Source organism: Oncorhynchus masou, chromosome 1 (genome assembly GCF_036934945.1).
Source record: "Oncorhynchus masou masou isolate Uvic2021 chromosome 1, UVic_Omas_1.1, whole genome shotgun sequence".
NCBI lineage: Eukaryota > Metazoa > Chordata > Actinopteri > Salmoniformes > Salmonidae > Oncorhynchus > Oncorhynchus masou.
The window spans coordinates 37,324,361-37,349,341 of NC_088212.1; the positions used below are offsets into that span (position 1 = coordinate 37,324,361).

Below are 24,981 nucleotides of genomic sequence, written 5' to 3' on the forward strand. Positions count from 1 at the left end.
GGTCCTTTTGTAAGAACAACATGGCAGCCTTATGTAGAGTCAGACACCGGTGGAAACGCACCAACTGCATTCAACTTCTTACGAGAAACTTGACCGGTAGGGAGGTTGTTGCCATATTACTAGTTAGCTTGTGACAAACTGACAGATTATCGCACAGCGTTTAGTTTTTATGTTTGTTACACTACAGTGGCTAACATGACCCTGCTAACGTTAGCTAAGCTACCTGTCAACGCCAAACAAGCTGTCAGTGTGAAGTATTCCTTGCCGACATTAAGTGTCTTTGGTAGAATTACCATGCTATTTTCAAATGCTCTTCACTCTGCACTTGTCAGCTTGGTATCTAGATGAGTAACCTCAGGCATACATGTTGGCTGTGTTTATTATGGTCTCACTATCAGCATTGTCCAATAGAGATTGAATGGCATGGCATTTGGTTTGTTACAGGAACGTTTGACTATGATCTCGTCGTTATTGGTGGTGGCTCTGGGGGTCTGGCTTGTTCCAAAGAAGGTGAGTGTCTCGATCTCAGCATTAGTATTACAATACGTTATGAGCTAGGGACTTACCTTTTTGTTTAGCCGGTGTTCTTGCGCAGGGGTTCACTCACTACCTTTCACTCCGCGTTGGAGAACATAGCGCCCAAGCCTATTTCTATGGGCACACTCACGGTTCAAACCCCTCTTGTTGGCTGAGAGAACATTTGGCAGGCTTTAAGCTTATTTCCTGCAGTTCAATACTTTTGTTAATTTGTCTTGTGTGTTCATATGATATTTGAGTAAGTAAAACATTGCAACAAAATCAATGGACTAAAAAACGTTAGCTGACATGGGCTAGTTGATATTGACAATTCTGACAAGTTACAAATAGCTCTCTACGGTCTGCAATGATGGACATGACTAGAGAAAAACTGCTGATGCACTACCCAATTTCGAAATTGCACCTTGTAATAGTAGAATGCACAACTTTCAGTAGTCCATTCATTTATGTCAAATATAAATGGTAATGTACAGATACACAAAAACACTATTTAAGTAGTACTTTACACCACTGGGAACCATTTCTTGAGAATAGTATACAATCATGTACCCCAGATGGTTTGTTACCAGTCACAGCTCAATGGAACCTTGTATGTGAAGGTTCTATATGTGGGATAATGTCTAATTCACAGGAGGATGGTGGCACCTTAATTGGGGAGGACAGGCTCGTGGTATTGGTTGGAGTGGAATGGTATCAAACACATGGTTTCTTTGTGTTTGATACCGTTGCATTCGCTCCATTCCAGCCATTATTATGAGCTGTCCTCCCCTCTGCAGCCTCCACTGGTCTAATTGAGCTTTACTGAACGTGACGATTGACCAAAACATCATGTACTCTGTTTTCAGCGGCTCAGCTAGGACAGAAAGTTGCTGTGTTAGATTATGTGGAGCCATCAGTTAAAGGTAAGAGAAATGTTACACTGACTGTGCATTCCATCATAATCAGCTTCACTTGAACCGTAAACACATTTCTCCTTCTCTGAGTAAAGAAACAGTATGCATGTTGTGACCAATCTGCATGAATATAGAAGATAAACAAAACATCTCATGCTTCCCTTTCAGGTACTAAGTGGGGCATTGGTGGTACGTGTGTGAACGTGGGCTGCATTCCCAAGAAGCTCATGCACCAGGCTGCTCTGCTGGGCACAGCTCTGAAAGACGCTCAGAAATATGGCTGGCAAATCCCCGGGCCCATCTCCCATGACTGGTAAATCTCATTAGTACAAGAACAATGGAAACCTGTATGCACATTTCTTGTACTATTTTGTGAAGCAATAGCACAATTCTTGAATTCCCATCATTAGATTTAATAAATAACAAGATATATACAGTACCCCCAAGCCATAAGACTCCTGAACATCTAATCAAATGGCTACCCAGACTATGTGCATTGCCCCCCCCCCCCCACCGCCCCTCTTTTACACCGCTGTTACTCTCTGTTTTTATCAGGTGCCTCCGCACATTGACTCTGTACTGGTACCCCCCTGTATATAGTCTCACTATTATTTTACTGCTGCTCTTTAGTTACTTGTTACTTTTATTTTTTTGAAACTGCATTGTTGGTAAGGGGCTCGTAAGTAAGCATTTCACTGTAAGGTCTACTACAACCTGTTGTATTCGGCGCATGTTACTAATAACATTTGATTTGATTTTACCAGTCAAAAGTGGACACCTACTCATTCAATTTTTTTTTACTAAATTGTAGAATAATAGTGAAGGCATCAAAACTATGAAATAACACATGGAATCTTGTACTAACCAATATAATTTATATTTGAGATTCTTCAAAGTAGCCATCCTTTACCTTGATGACAGCTGTGCACACTCTTGGCATTCTCTCAACCAGCTTCACCTGGAATGCTTTTCCAACAGTTTTGAAGGAGTTCCCACATATGCTGAGCACTAGTTGGCTGCTTTTCCTTCACTCTGCGGTCCAACTCATCCCAAATCATGACAATTGGGTTAAGGTCGGTTGATTGTGGAGGCCAGGTCATCTGATGCAGCACTCAATCAATCTCCTTCTTGGTCAAATAGCCCTTACACACCCTGGGGGTGTGTTGGGTCATTGTCCTGTTGAAAAACAAATTATATTCCCACTAAGCTCAAACCAGATGGGATGGCGTATCGCTGCAGAATGCTGTGGTAGCCATGCTGGTTAAGTGTGCCTTGAATTCTCAATAAATCACAGACAGTGTCACCAACAAAGCACCATCACACCACGTCCTCCATGCTTCACGGTGGGAACCACACATGCAGAGATCATTTGTTCACCTACTCTGCATCTCACAAAGACACAGCGGTTGGAAACAAAAATCTCAAATTTGGACTATTTCCACCGGTCTAATGTCCATTGCTCGTGTTTCTTGGCCTTAGCAAGTGTCTACTTCTTATTGCTGTTATTTAGTAGTGGTTTCTTTGCAGCAATTCGATCATGAAGCCCTGATTCACGCAGTCTCCTCTGAACAGTCCTCTGAGGCTTGTAACTCTGTGGTGGTCCTCATGAGAGCCAGTTTCATCATAGCGCTTGATTGTTTTTGCGACTGCACTTGAAGAAACTTTCAAAGTTATTTACATTTTCTGCATTGATTGACCTTCATGTCTTAAAGTAATGATGGACTGTCATTTCTCTTTGCTTATTTGAGCTGTTCTTGTCATAATATGGACTTGGTCTTTTACCAAATAGGGCTATCTTCTGTATACCCACCCCTACCTTGTCACAACACAACTGATTATCCTAAACGCATTAAGAAGGAAAGAAATTCCACAAATTAACTTTTAACAAGGCTCACCTGTTAATTGAAATGCATTCCGCTTGACTACCTCATGAAGCTGGTTGAGAGAATGCCAAGAGTGTGCAAAGCTGTAATCAAGTCAAAGGGTGGCTACCTTGAAGAATCTCATATTAAATCTATTTTGATTTGTTTAACACTTTTTTTGGTTACTACATGATTCCATATGTGTTATTTCATGGTTTTGATGTCTTCACTATTATTCTACAATGTAGAAAATGTAAAAAAAAAAATAATGAGTAAACTTTTGACTGGTACTGTGTATATATATATATATATATATATATATATTATTTTTTTTACACATAGTCATTACTAGGTTAAATCTTGGTCAATGTTTTGGATTGATAAGCATTCAACACTAAGGTTAATGGACCCTTATATATGCCATCTAGTGGTAATGTATCAGTAAGACATGATGGGAGGATTGACCTTGGTTGTACATTCAATACATTTTAGTCATTTAGCAGGAAAGACATTATTGTCCGGAGCGATTTACAGTAGTAGCGAGTGTATACATTTTGGGTTATTTTTCGTACTGGTCCCCCGTGGGAATCAAACCCACAACCCTGGCATTACTAGCACCATGCTCTACCGACTGAGCCACACGGGAGGACTACAGGATGTCAGCACTACATGGTGACTCTCACACAGCTCAACATAGGGCGTCTTTGTGGTGAACTGAGGAATATTCTTTGAATAACACACTTCAGATCACTCACAATCCACCAATTTTATTAGCTGATTTAACGCCGAATGCTTGCCACTTAATGGACACTGAGTGAAAATGCGCATTGTTTTATTTTGTCTTATCACAGATGCCTGTCCAATACCATGTGTTTTTCTCCAGGAGTACCATGGCAGAGGCTGTGCAGAACCACGTCAGGTCTCTCAACTGGGGTCACCGTGTCCAGCTTCAGGACAAGTGAGTGACTCCTCCTTACTTACAGCCACTTTAGATCATAGATTCTGTTATTGAATTGAGCAGTGATTTTTTTTTAAATACTTTTTTTTTTTTTATTAAAAAATGTACACATACCTACCCTTTTTTGTTATGACCTGTTGGTACACAGAGGTTACAGCGGTTCGGGAATAAATTATAAGCAGTGCTCTGACTGAAAGGCTACAGGGCTAAACAGGTGTGTTTCCATGCCTGTATGTGCCCATATTCTCACAACCGATGTATACATATTTATTAAACCCAGTTTAATTGGAAACAGGTTTTAGCGATCTAGGCTTTACCTATCTCAGCCAAACCCTGTCTTTGCACAAGATCTCCTATGAGTCTTCCTGTGGTGTTTACGCTGTCATATTGTTGTTTGTGTTCGACAGGGAAGTGAAGTATCTGAACGTTAAAGGAAGTCTGTTGGACGAGCACACGGTGAAAGGGTTAACCAGGACAGGAAAAGAGGTAACACTCATTTAAACTGGGAGTTAATGGCGACATTTTTAAATGTTCACCGTATCAGTCTTTTTTTTAATGAATTGCTGTTTTACACAATTGAAAGAAGTATAATTTCAACACTGCCATATTACATTTTTTCCTATTGAAGTTATCATGTCTCTCCCCCTTGTCTGGCAGATTATGTTGACTGCTAAGAATATTGTGATTGCCACTGGGGGGCGGCCAAAGTACCCCACACATGTAAGTATTAACCTCTTTGCTTCTCCCTCTCTCCCTCTATCCCCGTCTCTGTTTGTGTGGTGTCCTTGCCCAGTAGACAGCTGCTGATAACACCACAGTGGATCTGAAGCTTTTGATGGCGTGGTGGTAAAACATGTTTGTCTCTGGGTGGAGGAGGGGGGAGGCTGTGTCTGGTACTGCGTCCCAAATGCTTCCCTAGCTTTTCACTCTGTAGTGCACCATATGGGGAACAGGGTGCTGAGTCCGAGGCCTCCCTCTGTGGTGTATCACAAGCTGCTGCTCACTGTCTGTTGATAACAAACTAACAAGGAGCAGAGATAACCTTCCTCATCTGTCCAATGGAGCTGATCTTTTACCAGAGGCTGGACTGAAAATTGTATGATTCAAACAGACAGTTGTTGTTGTCTTGAACTGTTCTATTTCCTGTGTTGCAGATCCCTGGAGCAGTTGAGCACGGCATCACGAGTGATGATATCTTCTGGCTGAAGCAGTCCCCTGGCAAAACGTGAGTGGTGCATCCCGTGACTAGGGCTGTGGCGGTCATTACATTTTGTCGGCTGGTGATTGTCAAGGAAATAACTGCTGGTCTCGCGGTAATTGACCAGCAATTAACATGAACACATTTACCATCTTCTGGCTTCCACACATGGGATACAAGCCACTGATGCAGATCTTTGGAACATCTACATTTTAAAAAGTGTAATAAATAAATGTAATATAGCCTACACCTTCACAATAAATCCATGATTTATTTTAGACAGGTCTAAAGAAACATGATATGAAGAAAATGTAGTCTATTTCAGAATAGAATACTCTTGAGTTGTCCTTATGTTCGGTCCTGAACTGGCTATGCCAAATGGCTGTAGGCTACACTAGTTCATTTAGCAGACAAGATTTTCTTTGAGTTCCGTGGCATTATTTTATAGTATGAAGAATACAATTGAACAAAGCTGAATAAAACATATTTTCTCCAAACGATATCTGAGGGAGAGCGTACTTGCGGCTATTCTGTGTTCAGCGTTTAACAAAGAAACAGTTCCTCCTTTATACTTAATTTAGACTTATTTTTATTTATGTGTGTGTGTGTGTGTGTGTGTACACAGTTCCAGTCAAAAGTTTCAACACACCTACTCATTCAAGGGTTTTTCTTATTTTCTACTTTGTAGAATAGCAAGTTTGGTAGACTACTAATGACCATCATAGCTTGGAGAAGCCTAGTTGCTGTCACTAAACGTTCACGTGGAATTTGGCTGCGGTCATGACTCGTGACGGCCGATGTTGCGGTAATTCGGTCACCGTAACAGACCTTCCTGTAACACACATACCATGCAATACTGTACATCAGCAGACATACACAGACACCTCGGTTATAGGGGCCGATCCAAGACACAGAGACGCTTCTACTAAGTGTTCTTCTCCTGACTCGGATTAGCTGTGTGTGTGGGTTTCCTGACGTTTGCTGAACCCATCTCTAATCCAGCCATTTAAACCCTGTCATCACCTGTCTAATTGGCCTCTCCACACCATTTCCACTTGGAACACAATGGGGGTTTGAGTTTAATGTTTGTTAATGTAACTGTATAGTGTGCCACCAGTGTAGAGCAGAGGGCTGAGTTATCTGAGTCATCTGCACATCAAAAATCCTTGCTAAATGCAGTTTAGTCAGGTGGCCTAGCGGTGCAGAGTGTTGGGCCAGTAACCAAAAGGTCGCTGGTTTGAATCTGCCAATGTTCCCTTGAGCAAGGCACTTAACCCTAATTTCTCCTGTAAGTCGTCCTGGATAAGAGCGTCTGCTAAATGACTACAATGTACACTGATCAAAAATATAAACACAACATGTGAAGTGTTGGTCCCATGTTTCTCAGCTGAAGTAAAAGATCTGACATTTACCATGTGCACATAAAGCTCACACATCCCAGTTAGTGAGCATTTCTCCTTTGCCAAGATAATCCATCCACTTTACAGGTGTGGCATATCAAGAAGCTGATTAAACATGATGATCATTACTGGGCAGCAGGGCACAGAGTGGTTAGAGCGTTGGACTAGTAACTGAAAGGTTGCAAGTTCAAATCACTGAGCTGACAAGGTCCAAATCTGTTGTTCTGCCCCTGAACAGGCAATTAACCCACTGTTCCTAGGCCGTCATTGAAAATAAGAATTTGTTCTTAACTGACTTGCCTAGTTCAATAAAGGTAAAAAATAAAATTACACAGGTGTAATTTGTGCTCTGGACAATAAAAGGCCACTAAAATGTGCTGTTTTGCCACACAACACATTGCCATAGACATCTCAAGTTTTGTGGGAGTGTGTAATTGGCGTGCTGACTGCAGGAATGTCTACTAGAGCTGTTTTCAGAAAATGTCATGTTAGTTTGTCCACCATAAGCCACCTCAAAAGTCATTTTAGACAATTTGGCAGTACCTCCAACCGGCCTCACAACCGCAGACCATGTGTAACCACACGTGCTCAGGACCTCCACGTCTGGCTTCTTTACCAGCTGGATCGTTTGAAACCAGCCTACCCAGACAGCTGATGAAACTGAGGAGTATTTCTGTTTGTAATTCAGATATTTTGTGTGGGAGAAGTCATTCTGATTGACTGGGTCTTGCTCTACAGTGCGTGGACTTGCTCCAAAGGCCCGCCCATGACTGAGCCCCTGCCCAGTCGTGTGAAATCCATAGATTAGGGCCTATTTAAATTGACTGATTTCCTTCTGTTAACTGTAACTCAGTAAAATTGTGTTTCTGTTTTTGTTCAGTATATATGCACAGTATTTCCCGTGTGACAAACAGGGCTGTGTTTTAGCTTTCTACCACTAGAGGGCAATATGAACTCGTACTGTATAGAGTCCATTCTAAGACGATGCCACTCGGCGTGTAACGTGTTTCCCTGAACTTTTCTTCCCCTCTTTCAGCATCTTTCCAAAGCAATTATCACAAATATTTGCTCACAGCTTTCTATGGCGCTTTCAAGTGAGTGGAAAGAGCACTTGAGTCCAGGAAACCCTTAATGTGAGTGGGCCTTAGGTAGGGGTGCCTTAGGTAGTGAGGCTGTTAGGTAGGGGCCTACTGTTGGTGATATCTGCCCTCAGGCTACTAGGGGTTAGGATTAGCAGGCCCTCCCGTGGCTCTCCTCTCTTCAGACCTATCCCTCGCTACCTAGGAGGAGCCGTGTATTGAGGAGTTGTTGACTAGTTGTTGTGCTGCTCTGCTCTGAGCTGTCAGCTGTGCAGGTGGGGTCTGAGAGGGTGTTTGAGTTGACAGGCTGGCGGAGGTAGTGGATGGCTCCAGGTGAGTGACGAATGCCTCAGAGGGGCTGGAGCACGCTCACTCACACACTTCCACGCATACGAGAGCGATGAGAAGTGTAGACATGAGTGTAAGTTGTTTTATGTTGGATTTTATTGCAGTATGTAATGCACCGTTTCCATTTTCTAGGACTCTATATTTATTTGTTTCCATGCAAAATTAATTCCAGAGCTAAAGCTCAGTGAACCAGGCTTGAAATATGCTGCCGTTTGTCATCCTTTAGAGCAGCTGAGGAAATGAGTCTGTGATAACAAGCTCAAAAGCACCCAGGGAGACTGTAACCCATTGTAACACATTGTATCCTTTCTTGCTCTGTAGTCACTACAGTGTGTAAAGGAGTTGAGTTCACATCCTGTATCTATTGGACACTGATCAAGTCTGCTGCCAATAGAACTCTCCCCTCTTTGGAACACTTGTGAAAGAGCTCTGTTATTGTGGCAAGCATAGTAGACACGCTAGAGGAGGACACTGATTCACTTATCTCTTGTCTGGACTGCTGAAGACTGCTCCAAGGTTATGAGAGCGACTCGGGCTAATTCTAAATTACGACAGTCCGACATACCCCTACATTCATTAAGGTGACTTTGGATTGGTATGTGAGGTTAATACACGAGCCGTAAACATTTGATTGTGTTGTCTTTGTTGTAGGTTTCTCCTTATACTGCTTATACATTCAGCGGAGTCCAGTAACATTTGCAGGGCAGACACTGTATTACTATGTCCTCTCACTGGATCCCAACCCTCTGTAGTTCCTTGTTTTCACAAGCAGCCATCATCTGTTCACGCCTGGATGCAGTGTTTTTGAGACCTACCTGTGAGGCTGTACCTACTGTATGTACATTGAACACCTCCACCCATGCTTTCAGACACCACCAGCTGAATGAGGGAGAAAGAAAAATCCCAGAGACACTCTGACATGCAATATGACCATGCATAGACCCAGCCAGGAAAATGAGATGTCGTTGATGAAAGTGTGGAATCAGGTTAAAGCTCCTAGCCTAATCTCGACATAAGCCACCTCAAAATGTTGCACTAAGTGCAGATGTGCTTTAGGTGGACGTGAGCAGCGGCTAGCGCTAGCATGTGGGGGGCCTCGTCGGGGCCTGTGTGCACCAGGCTCCCTGAGCTGTCAGAGCCTGGGCCAGGGTAGAGAATCCTGAGGTGGGGGAGCCCTGGAGGGCTAGAGGGTGGGTGAAATGGGGAGAGGCTCTCCATGCGGGTGACAGGCATCACTCAGCAGAGGGATGTGTGGACTGAGCCCTGAACACGGAAACATCACACACCCCATCCCCAGGGATTAGCCTGAATGCTAGCAATTAGCTCCACAAACAACGGTGGAGCTCAGGGCTGGATTAGAGGTGTGATTCACCTGGCCCACACAGACACACACACAGAGAGAGAAAGACACAGACCCTGCCAAATCCTCCACCCCCTTGTCTTTTTCTCTGTTATGCGCCCCCTGCATGTCTTTCTCTGCCTGTATATCTCTCTCTCTCTGTGTGTCTTGACTTTTTACAGTAGTGGGGCCTTCGATGTTCAAACAGCATTTTCAGCACTTTTAATTCAGAGTAAACAGAGTAGTACATTCAGAGTAAACATTTTAGATTTGTTTAGCACAGTATTCAAGATAATTTGAAAGAAAATGTATGAATGAATATAGTGTATCATATAGAAAAACACATGTACTATATAACCTCCAACATATACCTGGTACTATACACTATATATAAAATAGCATGTGGACACCCCTTCAAATGGGTGGATTTGGCTATTTCAGCCCCACCTGTTGCTGAAATGTGTGTAAAATCTAGTATATATCCATGCAATCTCCATAGACAAACATTGACAGTGGAATGGCCGTACTGAAAAGGTCCGTGACTTTCAACGTAGCACTGTCATAGGATACCACCTCAGTTTGTCAAATTTCTACCCTGCAAGAGCTGCCCTGGTCAACTGTAAATGCTGTTATTGTGAAGTGGAAACGTCTAGGGGCAACAACGGTTCAGCCGCGAAGTGGTAGGCAACACAAGCTCACAGAACGGGCCCCCCAAGTGCTGAAGCGCTTTGCACGTAAAAATTGTCTGTCCTCTGTTGCAACACTCACTACCGGGTTCCAAACTGCCTCTGGAAGCAACGTCAGCACAAGAACTGTTGGTCGGGAGCTTCATGAAATGGGTTTCCATGGCTGAGCAGCTGCACACAAGCATAAGCTCACCATGCTCAATGCCAAGCGTTGGCTGGAGTGGTGTAAAGCTCACCGCCATTGCCCTCTGGAGCAGTGGAAACATATTCTCTGTGATGAATAATGCTTCACCATCTGACAATCCAATGGACGAATCTGGGTATGGCGGATGCCAGGAGAATGCTACCTGCCCGAATGCTTTGTGTCAACTGTAATAATGATCTGGGGCTTTTTTTATGGTTCGGGCAAGGCCCCTTACTTCCAAAGAAAATACAACTTAACACTACAGCATACAATGACATTTTAGATGATTCTGTGCTTCCAACTTTGTGGCCACAGTTTGGGGAAGGCCCTTTCCTGTTAGAGCATGACCATTTTTATTTATTTTACCTTTTTATTTAACTAGGCCAGTCAGTTAAGAACAAATTCTTATTTTCAATGACGGCCTAGGAACAGTGAGTTAATTGCCTGTTCAGGGGCAGAACGACAGATTTGGACCTTGTCAGCTCGGGGATTGGGGCGGCAGGGTTGCCTAGTGGTTAGAGTGTTGGACAAGTAACCGGAAGGTTGCAAGTTCAAAATTCCCGAGCTGACAAGGTACAAATCTGTCATTCTGCCCCTGAACAGGCAGTTAACCCACTGTTCCTAGGCCGTCATTGAAAATAAGAATTTGTTCTTAAACTGACTTGCCTAGTTAAATAAAGGTAAAAAAATAACAAATTTGAACTTGCAACCTTCCGGTTACTAGTCCATGCTCTAACCACTAGGCTACCCTGCCCCCATACACAAAGCAAGATCCATACAGAAATAGTTTGTTGAGATCGGTGTGGAAGAACCTGACTGACCTGCACCGAGCCCTGACCTCAACCCCATTGAAAGCCTTTGGGATGAATTTGAACGCCGACTGCGAACCAGGCCTAATCGCCCAACTTCAGTGCCAGACCTCACTAACGCTCTTGTGGCTGAATGGAAGCAAGTCCCCACAACAATGTTCCAACATCTAGTGGAAAGCCTTCCCAGAAGAGTGGAGACTTTTTTAACAGCAAAGGGGGGACCAACTACATATTAATGCCAATGATTTTGGAATGAGATGTTCGACGAGCTGGTGGCCACATACTTTTGGTCATGTAGAGTATAACCTCCGACATACACCTGTACTATATAACCTCCAAGAGAAAGCATTTTAAATGAAAACGTAAGATTTAATGTATTTCTTTGTTTTTACCTTTCAGACTTGTAGTTGGTGCCAGCTGTATCCTTTTGACGGCGCTTGAACATGAGTCACTGGTTAGACTGTGTAGTGTCAGTGAGTTGTTGTGGAGTATGGTACTTGCCTGGCTCTAATGTTGAAGGGAAAAAGTGGTGAATTGCAGTTCGCGGTGACCCCTTCTTCCTAGACTGGGGTCACCTCTGTCTATCTCTGCCTGTTATGCTCTCGTTTCTCCGCGGTCAAATGTCATTTAACTAAAGATAGGCGAGGTTCCTCTGTGAGCGTTTGTTCTGTTTTCCTGAACACTGGTATGAAGATGTGGCTCTGGAGTGTGCTGGCTTCCTGACTGGTATTGGGCTGGAGACAACAGTCATGGTGCGCAGCATCCCCCTCCGAGGCTTTGATCAGGTACTGCTGCTCTTAAGGAATTAAAATAAAATAGATTGTACACTATTTGAAATGCATGTATTTCTTTATACATGTTTATTATACATTTCTGTCTGTTGGTCAAACTGTAGCCACGATTCAGGTTTTAGAGATATGTAGGAAGTCAAAGTATAATTTATTACTGTTCTTTTCTAGATTTGTTTTGTTGTCTTCTGATGAAATTGGGGGCTTTACTCTACCAATATAAGTTTGGAATAATACTTTTCCCAATTTGGAGTGCTGGAAAGGTGACTTTGGGTTGTCAACAACCAACAATGATTTCCCTCTTGTGTGTGCTGCAGCAAATGGCAGGGCTAGTGACAGACTACATGGAGGCCTATGGCACCAAGTTCTCCTGGAGGAGTGTCCCTAAGAGCGTGGACAAGCTGTCCTCTGGGGTGCTGCAGGTGACCTGGACAGACGAACAGACAGGAAAGGACCAACGAGACACCTTCGACTCTGTGCTGTGGGCCGTAGGTGAGTGTGTCTGAGGAGGAAGATGTACTCAGCAAAAAGAAATGTCCTCTCACTGTCAACTGCGTTTATTTTCAGCAAACTTGACGTGTAAATATTTGTATGAACATAAGATTCAACAACTTAGACATAAACTGAACAAGTTCCACAGATGTGACACAGAAATTGAATAATGTGTCCCTCAACAGGGGGGGGGGTTGCATTAAGTACTGCAGTGTATCTGCAGTACTTAATGCAGTGTATGGACTGCACCAGATTTGCAAGTTCTAGCTGTGAGATGTTACCCCACTTTTCCACGTTCCCGGACATTTCTGGGGGGAATGGCCCTCGCCCTCACCCTCCGATCCAACAGGACCCAGACGTACTCAATGGGATTGAGGTCCGGGCTCTTTGCTGGCCATGGCAACAGAAACCTGACATTCCTGTCTTGCAGGAAATCACGCACAGAACGAGCAGTATGGCTGGTGGCATTGTCATGCTGGAGGGTCATGTCAGGATGAGCCTGCAGGAAGGGTACCACATGAGGGAGGTGGATGTCTTCCCTGTAATGCACATCGTTGAGATTACCTACAATGACAACAAGCTCAGTCCGATGATGCTGTGACACACCGCCCCAGACCATGACGGACCCTCCACCTCCAAATCGATTCCGCTCCAGAGTACAGGCCTCGGTGTAACACTAATTCCTTCGATGATCAACGCAAATCCGACCATCACCCCTGGTGAGACAAAACCGCGACTCGTCAGTGAAGAGCACTTTTTGACAGTCCTGTCTGTTTCAGTGACGGTGGGTTTGTGCCCATAGGCGATGTTGTTGCCGGTGATGTCTGGTGAGGACCTGCCTTACAACAGGCCTACAATCCCTCAGTCCAGCTTCTCTCAGCTTATTGCGGACAGTCTGAGCATCGATGGAGGGATTGTGCGTTCCTGGTGTGCGTTCCTGGTGTATCTCGGCCAGTTGTTGTTGCCATCCTGTACCTGTCCCGCAGGTGTGATGTTTAGATGTACCGATCCTGTGCAGGTGTTGTTACATGTGGTCTGCCACTGCGAGGATGATCAGCTGTCCGTCCTGTCTCCCTGTAGCGCTCTCTTAGGGGTCTCACAGTACGGACATTGCAATTTATTGCCCTGGCCACACTGCATCCCTCCTTGCAGCATGCCTAAGGCACGTTCAAGCAGATGAGCAGGGACCCTGGGCATCTTTCTTTTGGTGTTTTTCAGAGTCAGTAGAAAGGCCTCTTTTGTGTCCTAAGTTTTCATAACTGTGACCTTAAATGCCCACCGTCTAAGCTTTTAGTGACTTAACGACCAATCCACAGGTGCATGTTCATTAATTGTTTTATGGTTCATTGAACAAGCATGGGAAACGGTGTTTAAACCCTTTACAATGTAGGTCTGTGACGATATTTGGATTTTTACAAATTATCTTTGAAAGACAGTGTCCTGAAAAAGGGACGTTTCTTTTTTTTTTCTGAGTTGTCACACAAATTACTACATTAGTGTACTAAGTCCCTACTATTTTAGTAGTAGCTGCAATCACGTGTGTTAAGTCGGCCACATAACATACATAATAACAACTGACTTTGCAACGACGTATCCTGAGATACTGTGTCAGTGGAACTACTCGTCGTCCTCCCTTTCCATTTCTTTTATTGTCATCCACAATATAGTGCAGTGTCAGCAGACTGTGAGGGTATCAAGCTCAAAAACAAGGTAATAAAGCGTGAGTGATGGAACCACCAGGGGAAGTGTTGATCACACAGCCCAACGCTGAGTCCTGGTTCTGGCTGAGGGGAGCAGGATGCACCCAGGCACGGGGGGTCACTGCATTCCCTCCTTTGTTCTCCCACTCTGCTCTGGGCTTTCCTGCCTGCCGTGCCAGCCCTGAGGAAACCAGGCTGCCCGGCCGCACCATCTCATCCACCCCGCAGCATCTGCACGGCAAGGCCCTGTCTGTCTGCAGCTCTGCGCACCCAACAGACCTCTCTCTCTCGCGCCACAGTCATTTTGTCTCTATCACACCATGTAATTTGTCTCATTCCGCCAACCAGCACAATGGAGGGAACTTCCGCCTGGCTGCCCAGCCAATGTTTATTTGTGTTGAGGCGTCTTTGTTTCCCAAAACCTGACCTTACGCCATGCTGAGTCCCAGCAGTGTGTGACTCTGCAGTACCAGCCAAGAGAGGCTAGAGCGGGTCTCTCTCTCTCTCTCTCTCTCTGCCTGTGCGTGTGTCAGGGACCAGGATATGGGTGACATTTTGGGAGAGATTACGTTCTTCCCACCCTGGCAGGTTGCAGCTCTCAGAGAGCTGGGGTTCTCACAATGTGAACATCAAGGCAAAGTGTCTATTCGGTCGAGTCACTGCACTCAAAACACCCAGACTTTGAGACTAATGGAAAATTGGCAGCACAAACAATATTTTTCACTGAGTAGTTATATTTTGGTGGATAGACGTTCTTCATGGTTGAGATGGTGCAGACGGGGCAGGTCTCATCCTCACATGCACTCTCACCCAGCAGGGGGTAAAGCTTTCCCCAGTGGGTTATATGACATTATGCTTACCTGATTTCTAGCTTATATTACTACCTTACTGTGTAGGCTACAGTCTATTGCGAGCTTTACCCTGGTGTTGTCGTGCAGGGCAATGAGGACATCCACTTCTGGGCCTCTCCTTTTGAAGTGTGTCTGTCTGTCTGTCTGACTGTGGGAGTTATGAGTGGGCCTCTCGCCACTTCCCCAATGTTCCCTTTACACTACAGGTCAGACTGGGTCTGTGTCCTCAGTGGAGCTATAAAAGACTGTGGGTATGTCCCGATTCTCCACCCTTTTCTCAAAGAGTGCACTTGCATATTTCCTGTCATGGATTTAACAATGGTGGAATCTCCCTCGAGCCAATCATTACACTTGCATTGATTTAATGCTTGTAAATCAGTGTTGGAAAGTGTGCAAGTGCACACTTTGGGAGAAGGGTGGAGAATCAGGACTCAGACAGTGAACTACTCATAGGGAGGAGTAGGAGGTTGGTGTTGGTGGGGACTGTCTGTTCCAGTCCTCTAGCTATGGCTGCTTCTCCATGGTCATCCTTCCCAAGGCCTGTCCTTCCTCAAGACCGCACCCAAGGCCAGGTGGCCAACAGCACAGAGGAGGAAACGGCTTATTTCCTCTGGGTGTACAACATAACGCTTCTCTCACACCTATTTGTGTTACCCCAACCCTTTTCCTCTCAGATTTTGAGAGGAACACCAAAAGAGGTTGAAGTTTGTGTGAGGCATATGTCTCCATGTGAACTGAAATGGTTGGATGTGAAGCCTCTGAGAGAAGCCTACTCCCCATAATCAGAGAAGTCTCTCTGAGCCAAAGTGCGGATCCTGGTACAATCACATCTCTTATGCTCATTTTAGGCCTTTTGATATGCTGCCTTCTCAGAAAACTATTTTTGGAGACAAAATCATCTATTTCCCAAAAATGCAGTCTTATTTTCTTCTCTCGTCTATGTTCACTTGATTGATCTAAAAAGCTGCCATGTAGGCCTAGTTGGTCTCAAGTCGTGCCAGGAAGCTTGTTGTGGCTAATTAGCTGTTGGGTCTTGAGATTTCCTCTGTGTGTTACAACAGTCTTTGTTCAGCGTAGTCCTATCAGACCTGCCTGTCATTACCCCTGTGTGTGGCTCCACACTCACTGAAGGCTCTTATCAGCAGAACCTCTTGTTGTGTCCACGCCACACAATGGAACAGTGGCACTCTAACAGTCTCCAATCCTAGATGGAGAAACCCAGTTAAGCAGGAAAGGCAGGCCGTGAGTGGCTGTAGTAGCCGAGTCTATACATAGAGAGAACAGAGTAGATACTGGTTTCGGATAGTCCTCCTGACAGAAATGATCTGTGGTTTGGTAGGGTGGGGCAAGACCTCCTAAGAACCAACTTTTTGTAAACACAACTCATGCTAGAATGTCCAACTATGCACAGTCTCTTAGCAAGGTATGTATGCAGTGTGTGTGTGTACATACTTTGAGAAAGGCAGTCATGACAGGTAGAGATCCCTGTGTTAGACCTAATCTGCATAGTTGAACACTGGTGGCTCTACATGGTCCTGCTAGACGAGCCTAGTTCAAACCGCTGCTTTGAGCCTTGCTGCCTGTCTCTCTACCACCCGTGCTGCAGTAATGGACAGGTCCCTCGGCACTCCCAGTCCCAGGTCTGGCTGCAACGGAGGAAGTTGTTCCTCGGCTCCAGCCAGGAAAAGGGTCTACGGGGAGGGGGGGGGGTTGTTATTCTTGTTGTCCGATAGCATCTACGTTGTATGTGGGTACCTCTAGGCCCTGCCGAGAAGCGGGGTTATTGTGTTACCCAGGCAGGGAGTGAGAAGGTGGGAGGGGGGGGGGGGGGGAGACAAGGGAGGCAGAGAGCCTCGACCAGGTCCCGGGCCGGTGCTGCAGAGGGGTGCTTGGTGTGCTCACCATCGCCATGGAGATGGGACGACGAGATGGGCAAGCGTTGACAGCATCAGTCAACCGTACCCCAGGAAGTGGCAGAAATGACAGCCAGCGCCCCAGGTGGCTGACGGGACGCCTTCCTAACCCCTGCCAAAAGACAAGCCTCCATCGCTCCCCATCTCCTCCTCCCAGCTGTGCGGATGTTTTTCTTCTTCTAGCTGGATCAGATTTGCCTTTCTGTTGGATGGAGAGTCTCAGGACATGCCTTTAACTTATTCCCTTAGCGTGCCAACTCAACGGTATGTGTTATGAACACTGAGCAGCAGCAGTTTGGTTTTTTCTAAGAATCTTAAGATTCCATTAACCTACCCTCTCTCTCTCTTAATGTGTCACATAATATTGAGTTTCTGACTGTGTTTTCCTCCATCTTGACCATAGGCAGAGCCCCTGAAACCAAAACTCTCGGCCTGGAGAAAGTTGGCGTCAAGCTCAACAAAGAGTCGGGGAAAATACTCGTGGCTGCTGACGAATCCACATCTGTGCCGAACATCTACGCTTTCGGCGATATCGGCGAGGTAGGAGTTGATCATGTCCGTCATCCTCTGTGTACCCACCCAGCCTTACAACACCAACGTGAACCTCTCCAGGAATGTATGGAAGGCTGAAATGAGTGGTGCTACCAAGGCGACGCTTTATACAAGAAACCATTTTGGTATGCAAAAAGTTGAAGTGATACCGTAGTTCACTGGGCACCATCAAATTTCATCATTCTAGATGTTGCCTATCTTTCCATTTGATATTGAAGCATATGGCTGGAGCTACACAGCAGATGGCGTTGGGACAAGGACTCCTCTCAAACTGCTGTGCTGCTCTATCACAATACTCTTTCTACATGTATCAAATGTCAGTCCTGTCTTTTTAATGTGGCCAGCTGTGGATTTCCTAACTTCCACAGGCCTCTTCCAGACGGTTAGATTGACACAAGCGTTTGATGAGTCACTCTTAGCCCTGATGCCTGTCATCTTTTCACATACTGGGAGACTTTTTAAAAGGGGGTGGATTGATATTTAAGTCTATGTCCAAACAGAGCACCTTTTTGTGTTGAGACATTGAAGAGCACCTGTGGACTGCCAAGAAATGCATTACTATGACGCAGACCCAAGTGTGTAAACACAGTTACCGAAATACCACCACACACACATTCAGACACACACACCTCCAGCGCCAGAGGAGCTGTCTTACAAAACAGGATGTTCAGCAGCGGTGCTAATCAAACTGGTTGCTCATGACTTAAAGGGATACTTGGGGATTTTGGCAATAAGGCCCTTTATCTACTTCCCCACGGCGCCTACTCGGTACCATAGACCCCCAGTCATTGCGCTAACGCTAGTTAGCATTGGCTCGCGAAACTAGACATAAACTGGACACAGAGACATAAAAAAAAGCTCATCCGACTCTGGGGAAAGTAGATAAAGGGCATCATTGCCAAAATCCCAAAGTATCCCTTTGTCAAGCTTTCAGAAAGAATTCACCCTGCAGCTCTGTCCCTTCCTGTATTGTTAAGCTGTTGTTGTGAGTAGGCCTTTACACTTGTACCCGTATTCGGGTTGAAAATGGTAGCCTTGGGCACTGATAAGCTCCTGAATTGGTACGCATTGGCAGTACAGTAACATGCTCTATTTGACGTCAGCGCTCAGTGTCTCCGCTTCACAGCGCTGTATGGGTTTGACTGGCAGCCGTTCGGAGCATGAGCACCGCGCGCGACAAGAAGTTACCACCATCCCTCCTGCTAATTGGGCAACTTTTGAAAATGTTTTGTTTGAGTGAGGGGAACGCTGTAAATTACGAGGACTCAATGTATTTTGAAAGATGACACGTTGAGGATTACAATAAATACCGCTTTGACGTCATACAAGCAAACCAAACACCCTCGAGTCCAAATGTGCAATTCCTCACGAGTGTAAGGAGCTAACAGTCAGTTGGGTCGAGTGGGGAAATTGTTTGAGGATACAAAAGCAATGTTTGTTTTTCAGTGTGCAAGGCAGTTCGGAAACCTTTATTAGTCAATGCCATTGTCATGGATGTGTGTTCAAGCCAGAGGCTACAGGTTAGTCTACACAGTAACTCACAGGCACAACTGTCCCCTCTCTCTCTCTAAATAGCCGAAGGGCCTGTGCTAAGGAGGTGCGCTCTGTGTGTTTGTGTGCGGAGCCTGCATGCATACGTACTTTTGTCAGCTTCCCTCTGTCTGCTTCTTTCTCTGTTTATCTGTCTGTCTCCCCATTTTCTCATGTCACTCATTAGCGTTGTTCTGTGTTTCCAGGGTCGTCCTGAGTTGACCCCCACAGCCATTAAGGCAGGGAAGCTCCTCGCCCGCAGGCTCGCAGGCCAGACCAATGAGCTAATGAACTACGACAACGTGAGTAGACACACACACACCAAACACACACACTACTCCTATGCTTCCCCCCACCCCCATCTCTCCACAGCTTGTCTGTATGTGGCCTTTGATGTCTTTTGTTTTATGCTTTTGTTTTCAGTGTTAAATCAGCTCCACTTCTGTGTATTTTGGATTTTAATCCCTAGTCGTTGTTTTCCCTGGATTATGCAGCCTTGTCTGATTTATGGGGTTTTAATGGGACACACTGCACGTCTTCTGCACCTCTTCCAAATGTTTATTCCTAAACCATTCGTAATGATACTTATTGCTTAAATGCTTATTGTTTGTGCTCTAGTTTTGTCTTTGTTCCTTTTTTGTGGTCTTTTGTAGCATTGTTATATTACCACTATATTTTACTCCCAATGGTAGATGGTAGGAGATACAGTAGATTAGATTACCACTTTATTTTACTCCCAATGGTAGGAGATACAGTAGATTAGATTACCACTTTATTTTACTCCCAATGGTAGATGGTAGGAGATTACCACTTTATTTTACTCCCAATTGTAGGAGATACAGTAGATTAGATTACCACTTTATTTTACTCCCAATGGTAGGAGATACAGTAGAATAGATTACCACTTTATTTTACTCCCAATTGTGGGAGATGGAGTAGGCGATGTGACCGGCCTGTAGTATGGGTCTGCCTATCTACAGTATCCTGCTATAATATTACTTTGTTTGCCTTGCCTTGTTTCTTGTATCCTTGATTTTCTGTCTGTCCGGTTGCCACCCCACTGGAGAATTGCTGTGTGGCCTGTCTATCCTCATGTAACATGATGTAACAAGACTTTATGTGCCTTCTGATTGGTTGTGTCCCTAGGTCGCCACCACAGTGTTCACCCCTCTGGAGTATGGCTGTGTGGGCCTGTCAGAGGAGGCTGCTGAGAGCAGACATGGGAAGGACTCCGTAGAGGTACAGTAGACCTAAACCACTAACATTATAGCTAGCTGATTTTCTAACTGAATGGAGGTCTGCCGAGGTATGCTGGGAAAGCTTTCAGTTCTTAAAGGATTGTGACTCCTGGTGTGCCTCTGTCTACTGCTTTATACATTTGTGAAATAGAGAGTGGTGTGATTGCGTGTGTGCATAATTGCGTGCGTGCCTCTCGCTCCGTGTGTGTGTGTGTGTGCACAGAGTGCCTCTCGCTCCGTGTGTGTGTACAGAGTGCCTCTCGCTCCGTGTGTGTGTACAGAGTGAGTGTGTGTGTGTGTACAGAGTGCCAGCTGCTAACACCTGCGCCCAGAATGCCCCGGCTCGTTGTAGAGCGAGGTGTAGCTCCGCTGTGTGATTGACAGGTGAGCAGAGGGCCTGATTGACGTGTGTATCAGGTGCTGACAGGCATTGTGTGATCTAAAGCACCGCGGCGGGAGAGGTGCACCATGGGTCCTGACAGCTGCCTGTGTGCATGGCCCGGCCGGCGACTTGTGTCGGCACGTACGCTGGCTCCATATAAAACACACACCATGAAACCAGGGTCTGAAATGTACCTTTTTTAAATCGAGCAAAGTGTTGTGAGAACAGTTTTGTAATACCAGATTCATAGTGAACGATCTGAGATCCAGGGCCTACCTTTCACACGAGCAAGTATTGTAAAGTACTATATATTGTTGGTGGACTCATGGTCATGTTGTCTGTTGTTCTCTGTCTAGGTGTACCATGCCTTCTACAAGCCTCTGGAGTTCACTGTGGCTGAGAGAGATGCCAGCCAGTGTTACATAAAGGTCAGAACAAGCCTTCACAGTAGGGTTGCAAAATTCCCATGTATTCCAGAAAGCCCGGTTGGAGGATTCCCGTATATTCTGCTTATTCACTCCTGATTCCAGGAGTTTTTCAACCGGGATTTCTGAAAAACCTGTGAATTTTGGCAAAGTTGCAACCTTTACCTCCTTATTTCGCATCTGAAGTATAGCCTGGAGGTTTAGGGGGTGTAACGTTGCTTCTCTCACCGCCTAAGGTGGTGTGTAAGCGGGGTGGAGACCAGAGAATCCTCGGCCTGCACTTCACTGGCCCCAACGCTGGAGAAGTTACTCAGGGCTTTGCTATGGGCTTCCAGTAAGTCAACCACTCTGCTTGATGCAGTTAGATAGGGATTCAAAGTCGATCATATAGATGTTGTAGGGTTGTGGTTATTTTAAGAAATTGCTCAACTGCTTTTTAAAAATGATTTTGGCTCTAATGTATAGTTATCATACTAACATATGTTAGATCTGTAGATTCATTCATCTAAAATGAATGGATGTCATGTACGTTGTAAACTCTACATATAGGTGAGTGTATATACGTGACAAGATGAGCCTTTATCAGTGCAGCAGATACTACACTAAACAAAAATATAAATGCAACATGTAAAGTGTGTTTCATGAATTGAAATAATTTTCTCTAGCTTATTTCTCTCATGTTGTGCACAAATTTGTTTACATCCCTGTTTGTGAGCATTTCCCTTTTGCCAAAATAATTAATACACCTGACAGGTGTGGCATATTAAGAAGCTGATTAAACAGCATGATCATTACACAGGTGCACTTTGTGCTGGGAACATTTAAAGGCCACTCTAAAATGTGCAGTTTGGTCACACAGCACAGTGCGACAGATGTTTCAAGTTTTGCGGGAGCATGCAATTGGCATAAAGCCCTTTTGTGGGGAATAGCTCATTATGATTGGCTGGGCCTGGCTCTCCAGTGGGTGGGCCTAGGCCCACACATGGAATGTACCCCTGCCCAGTCATGTGAAATCCATACATTTGGGCCTAATGAATTTATTTCCATTGACTGATTTCGTTATATGAACTGTAACTCAGTAAAATCTTTGAAATTGTTGCATGTTACATTTTATATTTTTGTTCACTATATTAAGAGAAACTTAAAGATGGGAGAATGGGTGGTGCTGGTTGTATGAATGAAGTCTCTATGTCTCTGTCTCTCTCCAGGTGTGGGGCCACCCTCACTCACCTGAAGGAGACCGTGGGGATCCACCCCACTTGTGCCGAGGAGCTGACCAAAGTCAACGTCAGCAAGCGCTCTGGGCTGGATGCCACGGTTACCGGCTGCTGAGGTTAAGCACCCCCTTCTCTGAACACACCTGAGCACACGGGAAGGAACCTCCTCGTAGAGACAGGGAATGTGTCACTAATGTCACCCTCCTCTCTATGTAGTGCACTACTTTCAACCAGGGCCCATAGGGCTCTGGTCAAAAGTAATGCCCTCGAAAGGCAATATGGTCCCATTAGAGATGCATACAGGGAAGTAATTGTAATGCATATATATATATATATGTATGGCCTCTGGTTGCAATACTTTCTTGTCTCCGAGCCACCTCATAACGGTCCATGTAGAAGCGCACTCTCCTTTCCCTGACATCCCAGTTCCACTGGATATCAGGTCTCCACTCCGTCTTATCATTGCAGGTTCCTCCAGGTTATGACTGCAATGCTATATCTAGGTAAGGCTAGATTTGTGTCAGGTTTGACTAGTGGTCACATTAACCAGGCCATGGTTACCCATTGTAGCCCCTTAATGTATGTAGTATGTCCCCTTCTCCCATTTTGAAGGCCATAAGGAGTTCTAGACCCATGTTCGTGAAAACGTCCAGACACAAGCAGCATCCTTTAAATAAACTGGCTCATAAATCAGAATTAGGGCCCATTCCAGTTTGTTGAAAATAACTGTATAAGAGAGAGAAATCCGGGCAACTAATGTTTCTGAAATATATTCAGCAAATATTGTTGTTTCTCCTCCTGTTCTTCCTGTCCATTAGTCTTGAAAGTGACACATGCGTTGCCCGGGTGACACTGATGGATGGGCCAAGGGCCGTCGCCGCGGTGACACCACCCGTTTCCCATGGACACACACAAACAGTCGGCGGGCAGGCTGTCAGTCAGAGGTGCAGAGCAGCACAGGGCCCAGTCTGGGCCAGAGTGCAGAGCCCTTGATTAGGCCTCCACTCATTCCAGCACTCTGCTCTCCCCCCTCTCACCTCCCCTCAACCCCAATGCACAAAGGAATACAGTGGGACTACAATAACAATCTCTGTCAGTCTGTGTGTGGGGACGCCTTGGCCAGCAACCTCTGGCAACCCAATCCCTCTATGGGAGAGATGGAGGGAAAGAAACTGCCTGGGCCACAGTGGTGGCAGTACCAAATGCTGCCTAAAGGTGGCGGTATTGCCCTCTTACTTTCTTCGGAAAACCTGGTAGTAAAGAAATTATAGGGTAGTGAAGTCGGTGTATAATGAATAAGCCCGGCCACATTCAAGGTGCACATTGGAATCTTTTAATCCTTATTTGAGATGTCTGTTATGGAATGAATGTGGAGACCATGGAGGCATTTGTAGCGCTAACTGATAACATTGTGTATTTACACGGCTGGCAGTTTAGCCTACAAAGTCATCACCCTCTGAGATAAGGCCGATTGTTTATTTCACTAAACTGCCATTATACTATTGTGATTTTTACCAGTCACGTAAATTATGTCGTACTATTTAAGTCTTCAAACATGTCAAGTACACCAGTCCACTCTTCACCCAATCATCCTTTCCTACAAGTCCTGAAAGCAGAGAACTATGCAATGCTGGACTGAGCTGGACAGGTCATGCAGTTTGAGTGGAGTGGGGAACGGTGGAGCTGAGGGGAGCTAAGAGCAGGGCACTGGGCTGGTTTATTTGTGTTTGAACTCTAATCTGCCATGCCTGATTAATGATCCTGATGAGGGGAGTGACAGCGCACTGCTCAGGATGATGGAGGGAGAGGAGAGCAACAGCGCTACCAGGTTTATTTGGACCTGGGGTTGAGGCAGGGAGAGCGAGGGATGCAGCCAGACCAGGGGAAGAGGTGGAGGAGGGGGATGGAGAGGTGAAGGAGGAGGTGTAGAAGGAAGGGGCGATTCCTGTGTGCTCCGTTCAGGGACGGGGTGCTGACTGAAGGACCCTGACCCCCCGCTCGGCAGGAACAGCTTGACTCCATCACCCACTACACATGCTGAGGCTGGGACCATCCAACACACACTGCCTGGGTGTATTTAGCCAGGCAAATGAGTATACGCCTCATCTTAACGAGGCACTCAGTCCAGAGAGCAGGCTGCTGCTGCTGGGCTCAAGGCAAAGTTGTTGATCCCATCTAACAGTAAGTTCCTGTGTTTTCTGCATGAAGCTGCCCAAACGCACAAGTCAGAATCATATTTATGACAAACATTAATTTGTTATTGTATTGTTTGAAAGGTCTCTGTTAATTGTTGTTGATAGACAAAAGTGCCTAGGGGCTTAAATGGGAGCGCAGCATCAGCCTCAGCCTTGCAGAATGTAATGCTTAGTTCCTCACAGGGGTCAGGGTTCAACTTTCAGGTCGCCAGCTAATGATAACTTGCGCTAAAACCCACATCTGGGGAGGGCATGTCTGATGACACCTGGCGACCAACTTTAGTTACTGTAAATAGAGTAGCCTAATTCACAATGACGCTTTGTATTGCATTATTTATATGTAAAGAAGGAATAAAATATGAGAATGCACTGATGTCTCCCATTAAAATAATGATGTCCTCTGTT

At 45.3% G+C, this 24,981-nt stretch overlaps 1 protein-coding gene across 1 annotated transcript; it reads left to right on the forward strand.

Annotated features, from left to right (window-relative positions):
• On the forward strand, nucleotides 1–24,981 carry LOC135543426 (thioredoxin reductase 2, mitochondrial-like). Its single transcript, XM_064970679.1, has 17 exons — nucleotides 1–96; nucleotides 445–510; nucleotides 1,383–1,439; nucleotides 1,599–1,743; nucleotides 4,176–4,250; nucleotides 4,658–4,736; nucleotides 4,908–4,970; nucleotides 5,405–5,475; nucleotides 11,693–11,712; nucleotides 11,987–12,078; nucleotides 12,399–12,573; nucleotides 17,441–17,577; nucleotides 19,326–19,421; nucleotides 20,266–20,358; nucleotides 21,096–21,167; nucleotides 21,401–21,498; nucleotides 22,373–24,981. Exons 1-17 carry the CDS (start codon nucleotides 21–23, stop codon nucleotides 22,494–22,496), a joined length of 1,539 nt encoding a protein of 512 aa, XP_064826751.1. The 5' UTR covers nucleotides 1–20; the 3' UTR covers nucleotides 22,497–24,981.

What these genes read in the sequence shown, in the direction of transcription:
- LOC135543426 (XM_064970679.1), top strand. Translation starts at nt 21, where the DNA reads ATGGCAGCCTTATGTAGAGTCAGACACCGGTGGAAACGCACCAACTGC. An exon ending in AGCTAATGAACTACGACAAC is followed by an intron (nt 19,422 to 20,265) that starts GTGAGTAGACAC and finishes TTGTGTCCCTAG; the next exon opens with GTCGCCACCACAGTGTTCAC. An exon ending in CCAGCCAGTGTTACATAAAG is followed by an intron (nt 21,168 to 21,400) that starts GTCAGAACAAGC and finishes TCACCGCCTAAG; the next exon opens with GTGGTGTGTAAGCGGGGTGG.